The sequence below is a fragment of the Ixodes scapularis genome, unplaced genomic scaffold, assembly GCF_016920785.2.
Source record: "Ixodes scapularis isolate PalLabHiFi unplaced genomic scaffold, ASM1692078v2 PGA_scaffold7__128_contigs__length_106722199, whole genome shotgun sequence".
NCBI classification, from domain to species: Eukaryota; Metazoa; Arthropoda; class Arachnida; order Ixodida; family Ixodidae; genus Ixodes; species Ixodes scapularis.
In genome coordinates this window covers 33,527,682-33,548,828 of record NW_024609882.1, presented here as the reverse complement: position 1 = coordinate 33,548,828, position 21,147 = coordinate 33,527,682, and the positions used below count along the sequence as shown (strand labels likewise).

The 21,147-nt window shown below is 44.9% G+C and overlaps 1 protein-coding gene across 1 annotated transcript in view; it reads right to left on the bottom strand.

Annotated features, from left to right (window-relative positions):
• LOC8042575 (low-density lipoprotein receptor-related protein 4) overlaps nucleotides 1–21,147 on the bottom strand; it is a gene marked incomplete at its 5' end in the record, with an annotated part of 130,877 nt that overhangs the window by 25,918 nt on the left and 83,812 nt on the right. The window contains 7 exons of the mRNA XM_029975676.4: nucleotides 3,460–3,718; nucleotides 5,632–5,769; nucleotides 5,886–6,017; nucleotides 6,369–6,558; nucleotides 7,494–7,695; nucleotides 8,075–8,262; nucleotides 9,004–9,212. Coding sequence (XP_029831536.4) covers nucleotides 3,460–3,718; nucleotides 5,632–5,769; nucleotides 5,886–6,017; nucleotides 6,369–6,558; nucleotides 7,494–7,695; nucleotides 8,075–8,262; nucleotides 9,004–9,212 — 1,318 coding nt within the window. The remainder of the gene's footprint in view (nucleotides 1–3,459; nucleotides 3,719–5,631; nucleotides 5,770–5,885; nucleotides 6,018–6,368; nucleotides 6,559–7,493; nucleotides 7,696–8,074; nucleotides 8,263–9,003; nucleotides 9,213–21,147) is intronic.

Genomic DNA, 21,147 nt, shown 5'->3' with positions numbered 1-21,147 from the left:
CCCAAAATTGTTGCCCACAAACAGAAGCGATTCAGAAGGGGAGATAAGCTAAAATACAAACTCTGCAAGCATGCAAAAAAAAAAAAATAGAAGCTTTCCAGCATGTTGTTACAAGGCGGAAGCAGCAAGATGAGGAAGAAAGAGAAGCTCTCGCCTTACAACAAACGCATCATGGAAGTTCGTTGTAAATGGTTTTTGCTATAGGGCAGGAGATTGAACCATAGGGGGTGCTCTAACCCCTTTATTGTCCCCACCCTCGGTGTTTACTCAACACAAGGCCGGCGCCCATGCCAGCAGGCCTTATAGGCATGTCCATGTCATCTTCTACAATAGAGCGCAGGGCACAGTTTAATGTAAAAAGTACTAACAATCAACGAAGCAACGTTAAGTGCCGGATCTATCCTCAAAGAATGCGAGCTTGATCCCCTCGGCTTTTGTGCGGAGCTGGGACCGTGCATGCTGCATTGTTCATGCAGGCCAGAGTGAAAACAAAAAAGCCCCTCCTCCCCCTCACCGGAGAACACGAACTCCAGCCGAACGCTGACGCCGCGTTCGGTTATGTCGGCCGGGTGCTGAATCATTGTATTTGTTGTCCCCATCCGTGTAGTTCTAAAGTTAACCGCTTGGGGCGTCACGGTCTGTCCTCCTACCCAATATCGAATTACTTGCTATATCGAACTGATTGTAGTGTTTCCTGCTGTTCGTTATAAAGGGGTTTGACTGTAACAGTGCAAGCGGACCCGAGAAGTCTTTTGGGAAACCATTTGATGTGAAAATTTTGAGAGTCTAGTTTATCAAGTGTGCGTATGTCACACGTTCAAATGCCGTATTCTCGGGATTTAATCCAGAACGGGAGTATTATAACCCAATCAAAGACACAAAAAAGCATGGACCAAAATATCGACTGAATGCAATAGGAAGCCCAGCGCACGCCCCACTTCCGGGACAAGCATCGAACTTCGGTGGCTTCACTTGCGCCAGGCTCGGAGAGCAGCTAAGCGCCATCCAGGCCCCTATAGTGGAGATCAGTGGGTAACACTCTCAAGGGAGCTTGAAAACTTGCAGTCACTGCCAGTGAGCTCAATCTTTTTAGACTTTAGGAATACTATGCCTGTCATGGCGCTGAAACGACAGGCAGGTTTGCAGCCGCTAAAAGCCCAAAGAATGTTCCAGCGCCTGAAATTGTTTCTTGAAATATATAATAACCTTGTTAAAATTGATAGGCCCAAATATGTGAAGCCCAAAAGCGACCGGCTAGATCGCACAAATCACCCAAAAGTTTTAACCACCATTGATGCCCGTGTAAATATTTTATGCAGACATTTTTTGTTCAGGCAGCAGAGTTGTGGAATAAACTTCCTGATAGTTTTTTTGCAGTGGAATCCCTTTCTGAATTCGAAAGTGCCATACGTGTATTGTTTGAACTGTAACAGTGTGACGCTTCTTGAGCGTGTAAGTGTGAGTGCATATTTTTAGGGTGCGGTTCTTAAAGAGTGCTCTGAATGTTGATATTTGAAAGCAGTGTTGTATTTGACTTCCACGTTTGTATCACCCCCTCCTGCCTTGGCCCTTGACAGGGCTGGCAGTATTGTGAAATAATAACAATGATGAAATTTTCGGGTTTTCACACTATCATTACAAGGATTCCACTGTAGACCAATAGACCATTTGCTATATTCCCCAAGTGCCTCGGCCTGCACTAAAAGAATCATGGGAACGGTGTTCCTCCAGCTCCTTAGTCATCGGTAATTTCGACCCTATCCTTGATTACACAGGTTTTGAGCGTAATTCGGAGTCACCCTGAACAAGCGCCTGATATAGGTATCCCAGTGACCCGTCATATCACTTAAAATTTCTCCTCAATGTCAGCGTTTTTGATACTGTGCATGCTGTCCACCCTTCAACCTGGATGGGCTGTAAAAGTCTCTTACATTATTATCATGCTGATATTAAGTTAGAAACGCTAAAAAGGCTATAAACAGCCCCGCAGACTCCGAGCTAAATACTGGTTTTTGCTATTGTGAATTATCGGCTTTTTAAGCAATTCCTGCTCAAACAACAATCACGAGAATGATAATATTGTAACAGATTTCTGCAGCTCAGGCCAGGTTGAAGGGTGGATCGCATGCACAGAATCAAAAAGGCTGACGTTGACGAGCAATCTTAAAAGTGATATAACATGTCCTTGGGGTATATTAGGCGCTTGTTCAGGGTGACTCCGGATTACGCTCAAAATCTGTGTAACCGTGGAGTTAGTCGAAAATTGGCGATCACTAAGGAGCTGAAGCAACACCGTTCCCATGATTCCTTTAGAGCGGGCCGGGGCGCTTGGGAATGCTGCAAATGGTCTATTCAATTCCCGGCTAGATATAGCATAGAAACTGAATATGTGTGCAGGTCTGCGACGTCCTGTAATGCTAGACTGTGCACGTTGCATTATGGGGCCACCACCCGTACCCTCCTCGTCCTCTTTCACCTACCCTCAAACCAAAACAAAAAAAAATCTAAATATCAATATATATATTTTCTCTCTCAAATTCTTTACCACAGTATATTGCAAAATTGAAATACCTCAAGAGCTGCGCTCTAATTTCGCGATACAAAGAAGCGTAAACATGTTTAAATATTTTTTCATCTCTTATCATAGTTTTAGCTTTGTGCCTATTGCACGAGTACATAGTAACTTTAGCACAATACTGTACGTCCCACGTGCTCAGTCTTTCTAGAAATTACTCATTAAGTGGTTTTCAATGACGCTCAGCAAGTTTCTATAACTATATGCCTAATTTCACTAATTAAAAAGTTAATAAAACTATAACTATATGCCTAATTTCACTAATTAAAAAGTTAATAAAATTTTAGTTAATAATTCAACTTATTAAGACAAATAGCCCCCTATATTATGTCTCCCTGGCCGTATCCTTCACCTGCACAAACCACATTAATGTAGCTTTCAGGGTTTGTATTTTAACAATTCTGCTAAGCTTAAAAAGAAATGCCTTGTATATGCAAGTCATGGTGGCTTGGCACCAGGTTGCCGCGTAAGGCGGTTACAGCCTTTAGATGTCACACCATGGCCAAATCAGCCAATGCTGCAACACTGATAATCACCACTCTTACGTTGATAACTGTCTCACTTGGGAAACGCCTAAGAAAGAAGTCCAAGGTTTGACTGGATGACAATAACTTCTTTAACGCATAAAGGTGAAGCATTCACTGAGCAGCACAACGAGCAAATCACAAGTTCATTCTGTGTTTATACTGTTCAGTATAGTATAAACTATGCCTAAACTATCTATAAGTTTTATACTTTTCTTGAGCCATCACACCATGTGAAGACACACCAGTAGTATTACCATAAACAGCATAAATAGACATTGAAGCAAGTAACTTAAGTAAGTGCAAAGTAATTTGGCACTTATACCATCTTCCAGGACAAAAAAATGAGCCAGATCTCACCCCTTCTCATAGTGCAGAGCAATCGCTCTGGGACTGTCGACATCCTTCCAGAAGAGAACATGCCGGTTCCGGCCATCGAGCTCCGAGACTTCAATGAGACTCCTGTCGGAGTCCGACCAGTACAACTTGCGGCCGACAGAATCCACGGCAAGACCTCCCAGAGTGTCCAGCCCAAACGAGATCACGTCCCTGACGTGCCGTCCCTCAGTATCACAGCTTTGGACAACATGCCGATCTGCATCAGCATAGTAGATCTCCTCTGGAAGGGCAGAATAAGGAACAACAATGGAAAGACTAAAAATAAACGTCATATTGTTGCAGATGGAAGTCTCGACGAGCGTAAAAACTGAAAATAAAGGTTTAATCGACGAACTTGTGCCCGAAACAAAAGTAAAAGTGAGCGTCAGAACAGCAGCAGCAAATGTCACGGCGTCGGCACGGGAGCTGGCTGGAGCGAGACTGTGAGAGAGAGTCAGCAAGGCCATGCTTGGCTCCTTAACTACTACACTCGGTATCTCAAATGTTCGACCCAGAATCACTCTATCTCATAATGATGAGATAGAGTGCTCTATCATATCTCTACGTTTTTCCTCCCTTGTCTTTGCGCTAGTTTTACCAAAATGTATAGCCAACTAGCCCACCAGATACCTAATTTTATTACAGCCCCTTATTGGACTAGGATGAGTCTGCAGTAATACTAAATAAATAATAGAAATATTATATGCTTCCATTGTGACAGGAAGTTACACGAAAAGGTTTGATCGATTGGGTATCATATGCCCGAAAAACATGCTGATCATTTCATAATTTTTGTCAAGGCCCTCTGTTTTCAAAGGCTTGGCCCAACAATTAGGTACGTTGAAATGTACTGCCTTAAATGAGGAATCTGTGCTTTGACTTAGTCAATGAGCTCACATGCACTTGAAAGAGCTGATAAAAATGATAAAGAAGCACATCTATTCATTTAAATCTGCGATATTAAAACCAGTGTGCATAGGTAGTAGTATACAATGTAGTGGTGAAAAACTATCGATACTACTATCGACAGTAAAATAACTATAGATAGTACTATAGATAGTCGACGATCGAAAAACTATTGATAGTACTATCGAAAAACTACTGATAGTACTATCGATAATCTACTATCGAAAAGCTATGGATGGTACTATCGATAGTCAACTATCAGAAAATGATTGTTAATCGACTACGATAGTCGACTACTCAAACCTATCGATAATAGACTATCGTAAACCTATCGATAGTACTGTCGACAGTTTACTATCGATAGTTCGGCGACACTAGTAGTTTGTGTCGCACCCTCTTCTCTTTTTATCACTTTATTTTTTCAAATGGGACACCAACTAGCCCAAGCACTTACCATACCAACTTTGGTTCAGCCTTTAGTGATGATGAAGACGGGAGTTGGGCAAAGTGAGGAGGAAGGGAGGCGAGCGGCGGTTCGGCAACTGGTGTTCGTTCTAGTAATGCAAAACTCGATAGTACTATCGACAGTCGATTGTCGAAAAACTATCGATGGTACTATCGATAGTCGACTATCAACAAGCTATCAATAGTACTATTGATAGTCTAGTATCAATAGTCCTGCGACACTATCGATAGTTTTGGAAAAACTATCGATAGTCAATTTATCGATAGTTTTGCATCACTATACGTCTTCTATTGGTTGACCACACATTCTGCAATTGTGACACTTCTAGATATTGTAAATCAAAAGAACCAATGTATACATGTGCGCAATGGCTAGAGTCCTAGTACTCTACCAGCTACACTCTTAACATATACTCATCCACTTTGATCCAGGTAGTTTATGGGTGTCACAACTTAGGACTACAACTGGGTCCCTTTTGAATTTTTAAACAAGATGGCAATTATGACTAAAATGCACTGACCAAAAAAGAAGTGACGTAAAAGGCATCTTTACAGTCATATCTAGATGGCATGCAGCCAAGCCAATTCATTAATACTATAGCGAAAGCGCTTGACTTTCACCATTCATAAAAGGACTCCTATTAGCATTTCTGCCGACACCTCCGTCCAACAAAAACACATGAAACCCAGTGGCGACACGGACCGCAAAAAACCCGTCAACTCTGCAGAGACATTAAAGCTCACCCCTATCCATACAAGAGATGACGGGAGAACCATACCAACCATCAACAGAGTCAACGTCGAGAGCCACAACATTACGGAGCTTCTTGAGCGGCACCACAACATCTGCCCAGTAAGGCACGTCTAGCGACATTTTCCGTATTTCCGTTCTACGAGAGAAGAGAAGGAAACGTCTCATTCCTGAAAATAATGGGGAAGAGGGCTGGGTTACAAGCATGTATGGCTGAGCTGCTAAATAGTGGAGCAAGGAGTCGGCGACAGGCACGGCGACAAGAAGTTTGGCAAGGGGGACGTACCTTTTGAGCATGTTTTTGTGTCATTGAGGAGTATAGTCCCAGTAGGACAGGCACATACAGACTTCTTTGGCTTGGGAGCGATAAGGCACAGGTGGCTGCACCCTCCGTTATTTGATGCACAAGGATTGGGCACTGGAAAACGAAATAAACAGCAGGGCATGCAGCCTTTGCAAGCTCTGCCTCAACCTGCACGAAGACGACAGCAATAAACAGAAAACGTTGAAATCTGTTTCAATTTCCGTCATGCCGGGGGAACTTGATTTGCGCTGAATCGGATGCGTGCGGCATGCTGACGTCTCGCGCTTCTATGCGACGATCAGTCTTGTTGGAACACTCGAGACACTTTTGGTACGTCAATCTAAAATGGGCGACCCATGCTACAGTGCTAAACATAGTAAAATGGTTCACAACTTGTTGTGAGAGCAATTTTGCGCTCACTCTCTCGAAGCCACGTGCTGTAAACATGGAGCTCGAGAGTATCACCTAAAGGCCTGCTTCGATGAAAGACGTGGATGTTCATGAGGCCGTCGAGCCCCGCAATGATGGACCTCCGGTTCTCTCCTGTCATGGAGTCGGCGGACTGGATGGCCTTCTTGTCCCAGTCCGTCCAGTAGACGCGGCCCTCAAAAATGGTCAGTCCAAACGGATGTGGCAGTTCGTGGGAGAGCAACACCTGAAAGCAAAAGAGATAGTGTTCCTTGAGAAACATGTGGCACTGAAGTTCTCAGACTTCCTAATCTCGAGGGACCCCTATCTGCCTCAAATGGAAGTCTAGAACCTCCTTTTAGTCTTGACACCAATCCAATAAAGGAGTGCATAAGATTACAGATCACGTAAACAATAAGGCAGACATTCGAAAGTGTTAGGTTGATAGTCGTGCATCGACGAGTGGCCTGCCATGGTAGCGCTGGGAAAAATGATGTGCTTAGGAAAGGGACAATTGAGGAAATTTGGGACGTCAGGGAACCGGTGAAGGCGCTTTCGGAGAATCTCTGGGTTCCTAGGAACCTAGTTTGAAAACACGTGGTAAAGTATAAACAAAAAGACGAAACAGTGTCAAAGCTGGAAGGAAGAACTTGGAAAGGCCCGAAAAAGCTAAGCCTCCCAGCAACACATTGGCTGCAACTTCCAAGCTTTCCGGAGATCCCTTTCCAAGTACTGTGGTACATAGGGAGTTAGAAACTGACCTTACATTGCATAGACACCATTAAAAGAACAAAGATCAAATTTGCAGGCTGAACAGTAGAAACTCAACCGGCAATTCGTGAAGCTATATTTATGCTGCACAATTCGATGCCTCGAGGAAAGACACTGAAATGTGTGGAGAATGACATGGTTAGGTAAAAAAATGTCATCATCGGATATTGTTAACTTCTCTTAAATGGCCCAAAGCTAGATATAAAGAAATTGGCATGACATGCACATGCATAACCGAATTGTGGGTGGTGAAATACACTTTTCAACACTAATCGGTGCGAGCTAAACTGACAAAGCACCGACGTCACGTTTATTTGGTGAACTGTGTGATGCAGTGCTAGAACATCTTACGAAAAAATCTGGATTACGTCAGCGATTGTGCAAGTTAGAATTTACCAAGGGGCCACTTGCCTTTCGTCTCATTGTTGCAAGGTTGATAAGCTCGATGGTTTTGGTGGCTGCATCGGTCCAGTAAAGCGTCTCGGTGTCATAATCCATGGCTAGGGCATTGGGCCATGTCAGGTTGTATTGGACAATGATGCTGCGATGTTGGCCTGCCATTGTTGCTCGCTCAATCTTGGGCAGGTCACCCCAGTCTGTCCAGTACATGTAACTGAGAAAGCATTTAAAAAATACTGTAACCTTGAAATATTTCAATCTTGAATGATTAGGACCGAGTTAATGAACAAATTTCTGTCACTCACACTCTCTTAAGATACCCTTTTCAAAATCTCACCAACCAGCATTGGCGAGCGCCATTTCTTGGGCACGAAACATCTGATTACATCAGAGTCTTAACCAAACGCTGTACTTGTTTTCAATATGAGCCGAGCAGAGTTCACACCGAACGCTGAAGCAGCCCTCGTGTCCAATACGTGATCAGAGGATGTGCCAAAACAATGCCAGACTCTAATACTTGACTCAATAGCTGTGGCACAGACGTTTGAAAGGGTCTACTGCATGTTAAAAATCAGTCCTTGCATCAGTCTTACCCTCGAATAGGGTCAACAACAATTCCTCGTGGCTTGTCTAGACCGTCGTAGATCATGATGGCCCTCAGGCTTCCATCCACATTGGCCACTTCTATTCTGTCATTGGCCGCATCCGTCCAGTACAGCTTCTGGTTCACCCAATCGAGCGCAAGACCAGCTGCACTCTCTGCATTTGTGCCAATCACAACCTGCCAATGAAATTGTGTAATTGTGTAGAATGTTAGCTCTCTTTGGGACAGAGGTAAATATGGATAGACACAAAATCATACCAATATTGCATCAATCATTGGTGCAAATAGATCATACTGTCAAGAGCTTGCCAGTGACTATTTCAGGTTTAGCTTCTGACAATAATTTTAAGGAAAAATAGCCAAAGCAATCTGCTGAGGAACAAAATTCCATTAAGTAAACAATTAAACTTTATTTGCTCTATAACTTTTGTAGTTTTTGTTATGACAGCTTTCACTGTCACAAAAAACGCAAAATAATGTACACAAATTATGTCCATTTATTGTAAAGATTCAAGACCATTGCATGCAGATAGAAATAAAAATTAATTTTCAAGCTAACGGGTTTGTTGCAAGTCAATCAGTTTGTTGCAAGTTAAGGACTGCAGGAGGAGCTGGTTCCACAAACCCTCCTCACCACTTCCAGCTTTTTTATACACTTTGGCACGAAAGAAAATGAAAACAAAAGCAGCTTTTGGGAATCCACCAACAGTCGCTTTGTCGTTATTGTAAGTCATCATTTGTACTGAAGCTTGTACAAGGAAGTCTAGTTCATCCTTCCCATCCATTTACTGAGGATGTTTCGTTGGAGGGACTTCTCCTGAATTCCTTAACCTGCAACAAACTATAGCTACTTCACTATCTATCGCACTTGCAGGGTCCATAATTGTTTGTCACAGAAGTACCATAGGGCTTACATACCTCTTGGTTCTCGCCACTCCACTTGGCCTTTTGAATGGAATGGTGCGTGACATCCGTCCAGAAAATGGAGTCCGTGGTGGAGTCCCAGTCCAGAGCCACAGCACTGGTGGCATTTCGGAGCGGGATGGCGACATCCATGTCCTCCGAGCAGTTGAGGCACAGACGCCGGATGTCGCCACGATGGGTGAACAGCAGAAAGGTGTCCGGCTCTGAACAGTTTAAAGAATGCGAGGTTGAAGCAAGGGTGCACGGGTGCCAGCGTAAGGCTGCTTTGTCTGCATACATGTATGCAGACAAAGAAGCTATGTCTGATTATTTATCAATGCAGGATGCAAACTCTTGGACATATATTTTGTTGGAATAAACAGAAAATAAAAGAAATAACCTGGTTCGGTCTCTGTCGTTTTCAGGTCAACGTGATCAATCTTCACAGTTGACAGTGGTAATGGATGACATAATATTTAAAGATGCATGTGGAGAGAAATCCTAAGGTCTGTTGCAGGTTAAAAAAAAGCAAGACGAGCACCTCCCAGAATGCACTCCTCTCTCCACTTTAGCAGAGCCAACGCTAGAAAGGGGGCAACGGGGGAAAAATCATTGCGAGCAGTTGTGGGAAAGGCTTATCCCACTTTTTTTTACCCGCAACGGAGCACAGGTGATACTTCGATGCCGGGAATACTCGGAACTGTCCTTTTTTTTATAAACCAAAAAGACCTGTGGTCACCTCCTGCTTGCTTGCTTACAAAGTAATGGTCACCAGAATCTGTGCGGGAATGCAGCGAAACTGGGAAAGGCGAGGAAGCGCCAGACACGGTGCATTCCACCGTAGTCGTACTCGGGACGCACAGGTGTTTTTTCCTCTCCCCTGGGGAAACGGCTAGCAATAGTTGTCACTGCGACTTGATCCTATGCTTCGTTTCAGCTTAAATCCAGACACAGCCGATGCTACAAGCGCGCGCATGTGGCCCCGAGCAGCGCTTGCACTGTACGAGCGCGCGTGCTAAGCAGTCCCTGGGACGCTGACAGCCCGAAGCTCGCGCTTTTAGCATCGGCTGTGCCTGGACTTAAACTGAAACAAAGTGGATCTCTTCGGCCTACAGGGTAGCGAAGGCGACAGCCCGCGAGCTAGCGGGCTTACCTGGCGCGAACGCTCATTCCGCGAAAGCATGTTTAAAAATCGTCAGTATGAACTTGATGGCCCGTGACGCCGGTGGCGTAGGACAGCCCACGGCATCGGAACTTATGCGAATTGAGATTTGAAGCTACACCCTACAATCATACACCGCTAGGCCGGCTAGGCTGGCTACAAACATCACATCGGCTAAATTGAACGAGGCGCGAAATGTGCAACAGCGAAGAAAGTGCAGCTGGATTAAAAGCATTAAAACGATAAAAAATTAAAAAAAGAGATGGGTATATGAATGGACAGATAAGGCACTCACAGAGTGCGCTCACAGACACGGCTCTGGGCGATCTGCAGAAGGGTTTGGATTTGGGCTAGTTGGTTGAACATGTTTAGGGGTTAAAAGTGCTAAAAACGACGAACGAGCGCTCTGTGGTGTGTGTCTCTCCTACTCGTCCGTCGTTTTTAGCGCTTTTAACCCCTAAACTGGGCCATCTGGGCGCTCACGGAACTACTGGCGCCATCCAGCGGCAGATAGCGTGACCAACTCAGTCGCGTTACGGCGCGTATTTCGAATTATCGGAGGCGGAGCCGATTGACGAGTGAATTAATAGATTTATTTTACATAGAATTTTATGACGGCGTGACTGAACATTGGGATTTAGTCCAAAGTATTCAAGAACTTTAATTAGCACGGTGTGAATAAACAAACTTTCACCCCGCAGAAAGAGAAAGCGATATGAGAATGATAACGGGATCCGGACAATATGGTCCCGGACATTTTGGTCCCGGACAATATGGTCCCGAAAATGGTCCTGAGTGCTAGGCCGAACAAAATAGTCCCAAATCATTTTCGCGGCATTTTTTTTACTTGCTTTTCACAAGGTTGCAGACTGCGTGTATTTATTTTTGCTAAACACTCATGACATGAGCCGTTGGTCATTTTGAACCACTGATCTCAATGACAATTGCTGGATCGCGCTTGCCGCTCCCGCAAGTGAAGCCACCGGGCTTCACTCGCTTGGGATACGATTTGCCGTTTTTGCTAGCCTTTGCTGCGGTTTACCAGCGTGCTGACGACACGTTTTCTACTCGTTCGTCGTCATTCGCCGAAGAAGTTTTTTGAAGACTCTGTGTATTGTTGAGACTTGCCGTTGTTAACACGTGGAAAATTTTACGAAAGTGCAGTGTCGCAGGAAAAAGGCACAACGCGTCGAAAGGAAGAGCTGGCGGCGTGTTCAAAGCTTCCTTGGCACGCCGAAGTGCCGTGTCTCTGTGCCTTCGCGCGCTTGGATACCGACCAAAAACCGACGCCGTGTGAATGTGTTTAGCGAGCCAGGGGGGTTTTCGAAAGCAAAAGTACAAGACGGCGAGAATGAAAATCTTTGAAGCGCGGCCGATATGGTCGTGTGCAATCTGTTGACCACTTACAATTAGGCGAGCCGCGCTCAAACGTCAAGTGCAATTAAGTAGGTTGATAATAAGCCAGCACTGATCAGTGATGAGGAGCTGTTGTGCACGGTATTGTGTAAATCGTCTAAGGACGAAAAAAAGACGTACCTTCCCCCCATCTTCCGTCGCTAGTGGACGCTGGATTAAGCTCGTTCCTAAACCGCGAGGGGAAAAGACGCTGATCCAGAGGCACGAACAGCTTCACGCACATTGCACTTGCTAAACACATACACACGGCGTCGGTTCTTGGTCGGTATCCAAGCGTGCGAAGGCACAGAGACACGGCACTTCGGCGTGCCAAGGAAGCTTTGAACACGCCGCCAGCCCTTCCTTTCGACGCGTTGTGCCTTTTTCCTGCGACACTGCACTTTCGTAAAATTTTCCACGTGTTCACAACGGCAAGTCTCAACAATACACAGAGTCTTCAAAAAACTTCTTCGGCGAATGACGACGAACGAGTAGAAAACGTGTCGTCAGCACGCTGGAAAACCGCAGCAAAGGCTAGCAAAAACGGCGAATCGTATCCCAAGCGAGTGAAGTCCGGTGGCTTCACTTCCGCTGCAGCGAACAAGCGGGGAAGCGCGATCCAGCAATTGTCATAGAGATCAGTGTTTTGAACTAACTTTTTTTTATTGCTTTGTTTTCACAGGTTTCTGTTATTAAATCTGATTCGAAAAATAGTAAATACTTATGTTGCAAGCCGTTTGTCAATAGAGAGTTTATATGTTTTCGCATAATTTTCACCATTCGTTCTTCTTTTCGTGCGTTCAACTTGAGTTTGAACCAGTCTTCTGACAATCTGCACACAGTGCGTACAAGGGAGCCGTGCCATGAATGACACCCTGAAAGGCGTGGGCCATATTAACACGTTTCCACACCAAGTGCCGCTTCAAGATCGTAGACATTTTGTTGGAACATAATAAAACGTGTCATGTGTTCAAAACCATGTTTATTTCCATTGTGTTTTCCTAACATTGCATCGAGACACGCGGTATCTGCACGAAAAATTGCATTTCTTCCCCCTGTGACGAATCGACATGTGACGAACGGACCAATTCTATTTGCATTTCTATTATTCACCTTAAAAGAAATCGCTGCAGATATCAGCGACATTTTCGACAGAGCGTCAAAAATGTCAAAAAAGTTACTTGGGACCATTTTCTCCAGGTTTGCACTCGAGACCAAATTGTCTGAGACCATATTGTCTGGGGCCATATTGCCCTACAAACAATGAGCACACCACATAGAAGACAAGGCCTTTTCCCCACGAACGTAATCAATAGTGTATTCCTACACAGTGCCAGTTACCTCGTGTTAACGTTGCTGCTACCGCGTCTTGCATCGTCTCAGAACGAGTGCGACGCTAGCACGCACGCGTCTACCGCTTTCTGGCTACTCTTGTCGAGCTTCAGTGTGTTTGCCGCGATGTCGCGAACATGTCCAGGTTTGAGTTCGACCGACTTCAACTTTTTCGACCTTTCAACATGATGTTCGACAAAGTTGCGACATAAAGGGGTACGGAAACGAAAATTGAAATATACGAATTTCGTTCCGAAATGAGTCAAGCATGACGGATAATAACCGTAAATGATAATCATACATTTGTATTTTGAACGACTGGCTATATTTTTTGATTCCAAACGTTGCACTCGAGCAAGCGCTCCAAGAGAAGCGAACGGATAGCGCGACGCGTCATGGTGGGGCTCCTTGTTTTCGGATAAATCCGAAAAACACCCGCCGGTAAAACTTTGCTCGCTTCGGATTTATTTGCTAAACTCCGAATTTTGATGTGCCAATGCCCTTCCCTCCCCTTCCCCCAATAAACTAAATAAAGACGGTATTTTAACAATTAAGTTTGATCAGCGCACATGGTCAATGGTCCCGGGAAAATGCCACCACACTTATCTTTCAAATCTCAGAGAATTGACAAAAGGGTTCTTACCGTTTATCTTGTCAAGGTTCAGGACGACATGTCATTGTACTTTTGGATCACGACAAAAGCCTCTGTATTGGTTTTCTGTTTGGGCCATACTATTTGTGTTTTAAGAGGAAGGAGAGGTTGTGTTTTTGTAACAGTCAAAGCTATGGACCAGTGGTTCTCGAATCTCAACCATCGATGTTTCGCGGACCCCTTATGGATCGGTAAATATGATGGAGGACCCCGATTGTGGTGAAGGGAGGGGGGGGGGGGGGGGATATAGGTTAAATATAGTAATGCTTTAATAAATGGATATAACTAATGGCTAGTGTGAAGTATACCTCTCTTATCGAGCTACACACGAGAAAATTCGCCCGAAAACTGAAACATCCCAGCTCGACCTGAAAAAAGAAAACTTTTATTGTCGGGCCTGACTGATAAGGCAGGGCTTCGTGGACGCCTAGAATGCCCTTCGTGGACCCCCATTTACGAACCGCTGCTATAGACCATAGAGATGGCGTAAAATTGAAAGAGGGGCACTTTTAGCTTTCCTATTAGATCCTTTACCAGTCCACCTCGCGTGGCCGTGGGGTAGCATGGAATCGGTAGAGCACTATATAGCTCCTACGGAGCAGAGTAGCGCAATCCTTTGAACCCCGTGTTTTGCCGACAACATGGCCGACAGAGCGGCTCGGCGCGAGTCACGTGGTACTCAGGGTTCCAGGAGGCAGCCCGCCCTATGGGAGAATACATGGAGATCGACATAACACGGCTGATTAAAAAACTAACGGCGAGTTCACATTTTTCAAAACTAACCTGTCGTGAAGTTAGTAAAGCGCTAAACACTTTATCAAAGTTTTAATAATATCGGATGCGTGTGCAAATTTTGAGAAGGCAATTTCCAAGGCAATGGCGTTTGAAGCAGACGATTTTTGCTCGCAGCGGAGATGGGCTTTTCGGGTTGGCCGGAGCGGGTCACGTGAATGGTGTGACGTCGCCGTGTCGTCTGCTGCATGATGCCGCTCAGGCAATTTTTAAAAAAAAGTTACGTCCTTGTATGGCACAAAACGTATCGCATATTATTCTAAAATGTTTCATTATTATGTCAAAAATGATTTCCATTCCGCACATCCCCACAAAACTGAAGAAACAACGATTTTCTCACGTTCTCCATGCATTTCTGACCGCAGTTGGAACCTCCGGGCGTTCGCCGCTAGTCGCCGAGAGACGGCGTTCTAGATTGCGCTACTCTGCTCCGAAGGAGCTATATAGTGCTCTAGGAATCGGATGGGATGAATACACCGGCGACTAGAGAAAACTTCGGCGCGCACTTTATTGGATGAAATTTGGTGACGTCACGACCAATAGGAGCACGGAAACAGACGCGGTCTCCTCAACGCCTGGAGAAACATCGGAAACATCGTGCCTGACGTACCGTCGTCGAACGAAAGGTGAGTGGTTTGAGTTTTCCTGTGATGTGATCTCTGTGTGTGTTCGTTCCAGGCGTCCGAGCTGTTTCTTAGTTTCAGATCTATTTGGCGCCGCTGCCTACATTGTTTGAGCCTGCGTTCACGATTAAAACAACCATCGCAGAAAGCTGAAAGCCCGCCGAAGAACGGCTGACTTGCGAGCTAAACCTAATTCAACAAAACCATTTGATCCGACAGAATAATGTGCTTGATCTTACATTTCATGTCAACAAAGAACTGCGCTGTCTGTCTTCGTCCCTACATGTTTTATTCTTTCGTGTTTTTTCAAATCTTTACCAACCCGCGTCCAATCGAATGCCCCGATCACAACAAATAGTTGGTCGTGCTCCGATGGCCCTTATCATCCGCCGGTAAGGCAGTTACGTCAAGTAACGTCATATTCTCAAACTGTGAAATACTATTACCACCTCTAGTTTCACATTCTGGTGCACCGTGCACTTGCAGCTTCCTGCACCCCTGCGAGGTTTCCTGCGATCGTACCCTGTATATGATGGATTTCTCGCCGCACGCGAGTGCTCTCGAAGGCGTGCTATACACTCTGTAACATACGTTGTGTGCAGAAAAGGCAGAGGCCCGAGCACAAAAGCGCCCTTTTTGCACGAGCAGCCGTGCAAAAAGAACATTCTGCGGAGCTACGCCCTCGCACCCGTGCCTCTGCTGCACACAACTTATTAATAACCGAGCCGTTCTCGTTTTTGTTTTGCATATTACTGTGAAAGAAGTGTCATTGTTGTTTTCTTCTCAAACAAAACTCACACGCTAGACAAAAGCAAACAGATAGGAGTCTGCACATTCACACTTTTTTCTCCCTTGTGCGACAGGTAATAGCTGGTCGCGATTCAACACCGCTTCGTTTGAAGCTGATGGGCACCACAAGGCGTGAAAGAGGTGACTTGCAGCTTTGCCAAGGCAGCGGCAAGACACTACAAGCCTTCGCATTAACTGGCTAGCCAGTGCCGCTCTGTTCTGAACAGCACTGCGTGCCATGCAGAGGGTTTGTGCAAGCTCGCTGGGTGGCGACGCTAGCCACGGTAAGTGCATCCTATGCAGCTTTCTTTTAGGGATATATGTGGCTTGCAGGCCATGTCGTGCATGTGCCATTCGAGGGACAGCAGTGCCAGTGGCAAGGCTGTGCTGATGGTAATCACCACTGCACTGTGCTTTCATTCAATAACTACTGAAAAGGAACCAAGTACTTCCGAGAGATTCTCGGTTGTGTTTTGATGAACTCCAGCTCGCTTATGAACAGGTGGATGGCACAGCTGGCCTTTCCTAATGGACTTGATGTCTGTGTTAACAATGCAATGAGACTTCTTTTTAGTTTGGGGCGTTGTTTCTGCTGCGGATGACTAGCGTTGCAGTAGAGAAATATGCAAAATAGTGTAATGCTTGCATTAGTTACCTAAATTAATGGCGGGAATAACTGACCTACATTTCCACCGACTGCATTTCTCAGAGGAATAGCCTGGACTAGATAGCTCGCTGCACTATGTCCTTCCTCCTTAGCCTGTACAACTCGGCGTCTTTTCCTGATTGTCTTATGTGGCTGCTTCTGTGTTTGCCAAGGCACTCAGTTGAAATAGTGAAAGCTGTCTGCATCACACATAACTGCCATGAAAGCCAGTGTGGACGTAGCTGGGGTAGCCCCCAATATGGCTTCTCTAGCTCGACACAGGTAATGTTCCTACCACTGTCGTGTTGGCAGAAAAAAGACCTGCTTAAAAAATCCAGCGATTTTTTGGGCAACCCCACCTAACCACATTTTCGAAATCGCCATCTTTTACTCTTTCCGGTATGCTATTTACTATCACGAAACTCAAAATAGTTATTATGAAATCGGCAAATGAAAATGACGCCAATACCAAAATTCAAATACCGTAAAATACCGGGAAAGCGCCTACTCAAACTTTGGAGATAATCGCAAAAAAATGGGGGATGGGCACTTGTCCGGTCATCAATTTTACATATAAATGTACTGTACATATTTGCTCAGATCTCACAAATTTGGTAATGGGCGCTTAATGTGGAATGGGCGGATGCGCACGGTATTTTACGGTATACTTTCGCTTTTCATTGCCGTGACATCATGGCAGGCACGTAGCCAGGATTTTGTTTCGGGGGGGGGGGGGTGGGGGGGGGCTTGTTTATGACAAAGTGCTGTATGAGGGCAAGGGGGGAGAGGAGGCCCCAGCAAAATGGAAGATTTCGGGGTGGGGCCCAGGTCCCATGGCCCCCCCTGCCTACGTGCCTGCGTCACGGGATGGCAGGCTTGCGGTTCGAGCGGGCTGTCTAGAAATGAACTATGCCGAGCATTTGTTTCGTGCTGCGCGGGAGCTGGAGCAACCTTCCAAAACATTCTTTTAACGCCATGAAACTGTTTGTGGTCAGTTGAAAACAAAGTCTACAGCCCAAAGAGTGAAACCCTGCCTTCCCATGATGTCACTATTTCAATGTTGCCAGTAGAGCTTTTCACTTTGAAGAACACGATGATGACCCTAATTGTAAATTCTGTAACTTCGCGAAAAAAAGTTATTTTGGCCAAATATTTGGGTTACTATTTTAGCGATGTTCGTTGGTGTGTTAAGCAAGGTTTTAGGCAAATCGGGGACAATGGAGAAAATGCCGGAGTACCCCTTTAAAGGAGAACTCCGACTTTTCGAGCTACCTAGTCCAAGGGCATAATCTGAATGCGGATGGCTTCCTGATTCCGAAATGCTATCTCATTCTCCCAGATTCACTCTAGTTAACCGAAACATCATTCTCCCTAGTTTTTCCCCAGTTTTCCCCGCCGCCCAAGCGTCACGTCACTTTGTGCAGCGAGGCGTGCGGCCGGCAATCGAGTACACTCGCGCCCGCCTTTCTCGCGTCTAACAGCAAAAAAATCTGGGCGTTCGTGCTGTTTAGAGTTGATAATTATATGTATTTGCACAAAGTATGGACTTGGTCTATGTGCATAACTATAAGAAAGTAAAAGAAAAACTAGCAATTACAATTTCATAAAACCATTTTTGCAACTCGCTACGCTCAAGCCGCGCCTCGCTAGTTTCGTGATATCGCTGGTAAATCCATTCTCTTTTTATTAGAAGATGGCTGGTGAAGAAAGGTCGAAGAGTCACGCAATAAAATTTTTGTGAATTGCCAAAGCACTGCGGAAAATGCTCGGAATGTGGGTACAGATGCGCACACGCTCATATGACCTGAAGGAACGTGCCATTTGTTTTAGATTTTCTTTTGAAAAGTTACTGTTGCAGGCGTCAGCATGTGTGACTATTCTTGTGGCATGAATATGCTCCTTGGTGCTTAAGTAATCTAGCAAAAGATCTGTAAACCATTTCTGAAAAGCGCTTCTGGTCGATGCCATTTTCAGCGTTCGTGCGTGTGGCACATACATTGCTTGCCTTCCAAAGCGATGAACATGTGCATGCTGGGCTGGGACCTAAGACATGTAGACTGTGATTATCGTAAACAATGAAAAGTATAGAATGGAATGAACTGCGTTCGTGTAGATCAGATGGCAGGTTACTGGTCATGACGATTGTGTTAAAATGACGATTAAAAGAACTTCGCAACCACCAAGCCAAACATCAAGGTGCAGGGGAATGCGTATAAAATACACAAATACACTGTTCATCTCCAAATAAAGAATATTTGCTTGAAGATACAATAGTGCGTGAGGTACAGAAAGACATTATAAATCTTTTAATTCAAAATAGGGAAGGGGTAATTCTATGTAAAGTTTTTTAAGTTAAGTTCGTTTGGCACAGTTTTCATCAGCTGTAAATTTGCATGCCTCCCCTTAACAACATTAATATTTTCATAATAAAAAAAAAAAAAATCTTTTCAGCTCTATATAAAATTTTTTCACAATATAATAAATTAAAGACATTTTCATCACTTCTTCTGCAGCGAATATTGCACGCCAACCATTTGACAAACCAGGCAAGGATCTATCGTATATTAAAGGGGTACAAAAATAGAAATATTCAAATTTCGTTCGGAAATGAGTCAAGCATGACAGATAATAACCGTAAATGATAATCACACGTTTGTATTTTAAACGACTGGCTATATTTTTTGTTCCAAACGGTGCACTCAAGCAAGCGCTCAAAGAGAAGTGAACGGAGAGCGCGATGCGTCATGGGATATCCCGCGCAAACAAAAACGGAAGGAAAAGATTCCCCGCATTGGTGACGTAGCAAGGCTGGCATGGTTATGAGCTTTGCCCTTGGTGGCGTTGTCAGCGTTGTGGTGGTGTCAATAGTGTCAGCGCGTAACAACCAAGCCGTTCGAAGTACCCGTTGAGTGACGAGCATGTTTCTGGCCCAAGAAGCACATAGCTTCCAGAACACTGTCAGCTTAGGGCTGAACGTTGTGGGGAAAGCAACTTTTGTTCGAGTTTTGAGCGACGGGCTGATCTTCTAGGGGGACAATGGATGTGTCCGGTTGCACGAACGAGGGTCCGAGAAAGAGGGGAGTCCTTCCTTACAGTCTTCTTGGATTGTTTGGTACAATGCGCGATTTGTGAGTTGAGCTAGGAGGGAAGCTAAGAAGGAAAATGTTGAAATGCCAAAGAGCGGCGCTGCTCCGAAAGAATCTGCTATGTCACGACTACGTAGCAAGTTTCCCAACGTTGCTAAATTACCTCCCAAATAGGCTCCGCATGCATCCACCAGGTGCACATTGAAAGATTGTTTATTTAGTTTGAAAATTAGTTTTCTTGTGCCTTTCAACGGAAGACTGGTGTTTTTGAGGTTAGGGTGCAAGCTAGAAAATGAGCGCTGGAATTTCGTTTCCCTACCCTTTAATGGAGCTCAACACCTGATCCATGAACCTCTGTAACAGCAGACAGGAATAGCAATATGTCAAAAGTCATGTCTAAATTCAGACTTGAACTTCGTTTATACGGTTCTCTTCTCGTTTTCAACATTTTGGCCGCGTGAGTGGAACTCCTAGAGTCGCCCGAGCTAGATTTGACGTCTCAAACATATATAGTGTTTTTTTAAAATTAAGAAAACAAAAAAAATCTCTGAACTAATTGTGAATAACAAATGTGACTTTGCAAAATGTCGACTATAGTGCCAGATTCTGTACTATTTTTCTCGGTTCTTCGCGCTCTTCTTTGAACGGATGTCGTAATGGTCACAGCCGGCTTGAGTTTGCGCTTGCCACTCTTGAGCTGCTGAAGGATACTCAACTCGCAGCATGCGGTTATAAAGTATTTCGAGCAAAAGTGAAAATGTTTCATGTGACACTAGTTCTCTCGGCACACAGCTCGCGCAAAAGCACCTTGACATGGTTGGCCTCCATTGCTGCCGGGGAACGCTTTTTTTTTCTCCCACGAAAACAAGGGCAAAAAAGAAGCTTTTTCCCGGCACTGTTTCTAGAATCTATACCGGAGCACAGATTGCAAAGGAACTTTCAACCTTGAAGCTGCGAAAAAATTACCTCGATCGCTGGCGTTCAGAAAGCCACTTGGCGGCTGCCCGAGTCGCTCGTCCACCTGCACATCCGTGACGTACGCGGGTAGGGAGAAGTAGAGATTTTTCATTGATGCCAGTAGAGGGTCGCCTCCTGGAACCTTCCCGGCCGGGGTTACTTGAAAGTTCAGTAACTTCACGGAAATATATATATATTTTTTTTAATATTTTGGTTATCAGTTAAAAAAGGCTTATTGATGTGGTCTGCAAATTTCCAGCCAAATCGAAGTCTACCAAAAAATCGACGGAGTTCCCCTTTAATGCACATAGTACACAATGGAGAAATTGCTTGCCAATCATTCTCTTAGGAGTGTGAGTCGAGCCCCTTCGAGGCAGTTTGCTGCCACAGCGTGCACTGTAATCCCCCCGAGAAGAGAAAACAAAATGAATGACCAGTAGGATTTCTTTGTTCCAAGACTTCTTGAGGCAGGAAAGGCTAGGGAACCAGTATTGTTGCTTCTTACTACCCTGTTCGAGACTCAAATCCGACATGCAGGGAAGTCAAAAGGCCTCTTGAAGTGCCCTCTTTCTGCTTCCTTGTGCCTTGAGTTTTAGCTGTGTCTACAATTTACGCTCGCCTGCATGTCTACTCTTTTGGTCTCTTGGTTTTAAAAGCGCACAAAAGACGAGGACAGAGTAAGAAACGCAAACGACGGACGAGCGCTTTCGTTTGTGTTTGTGTTC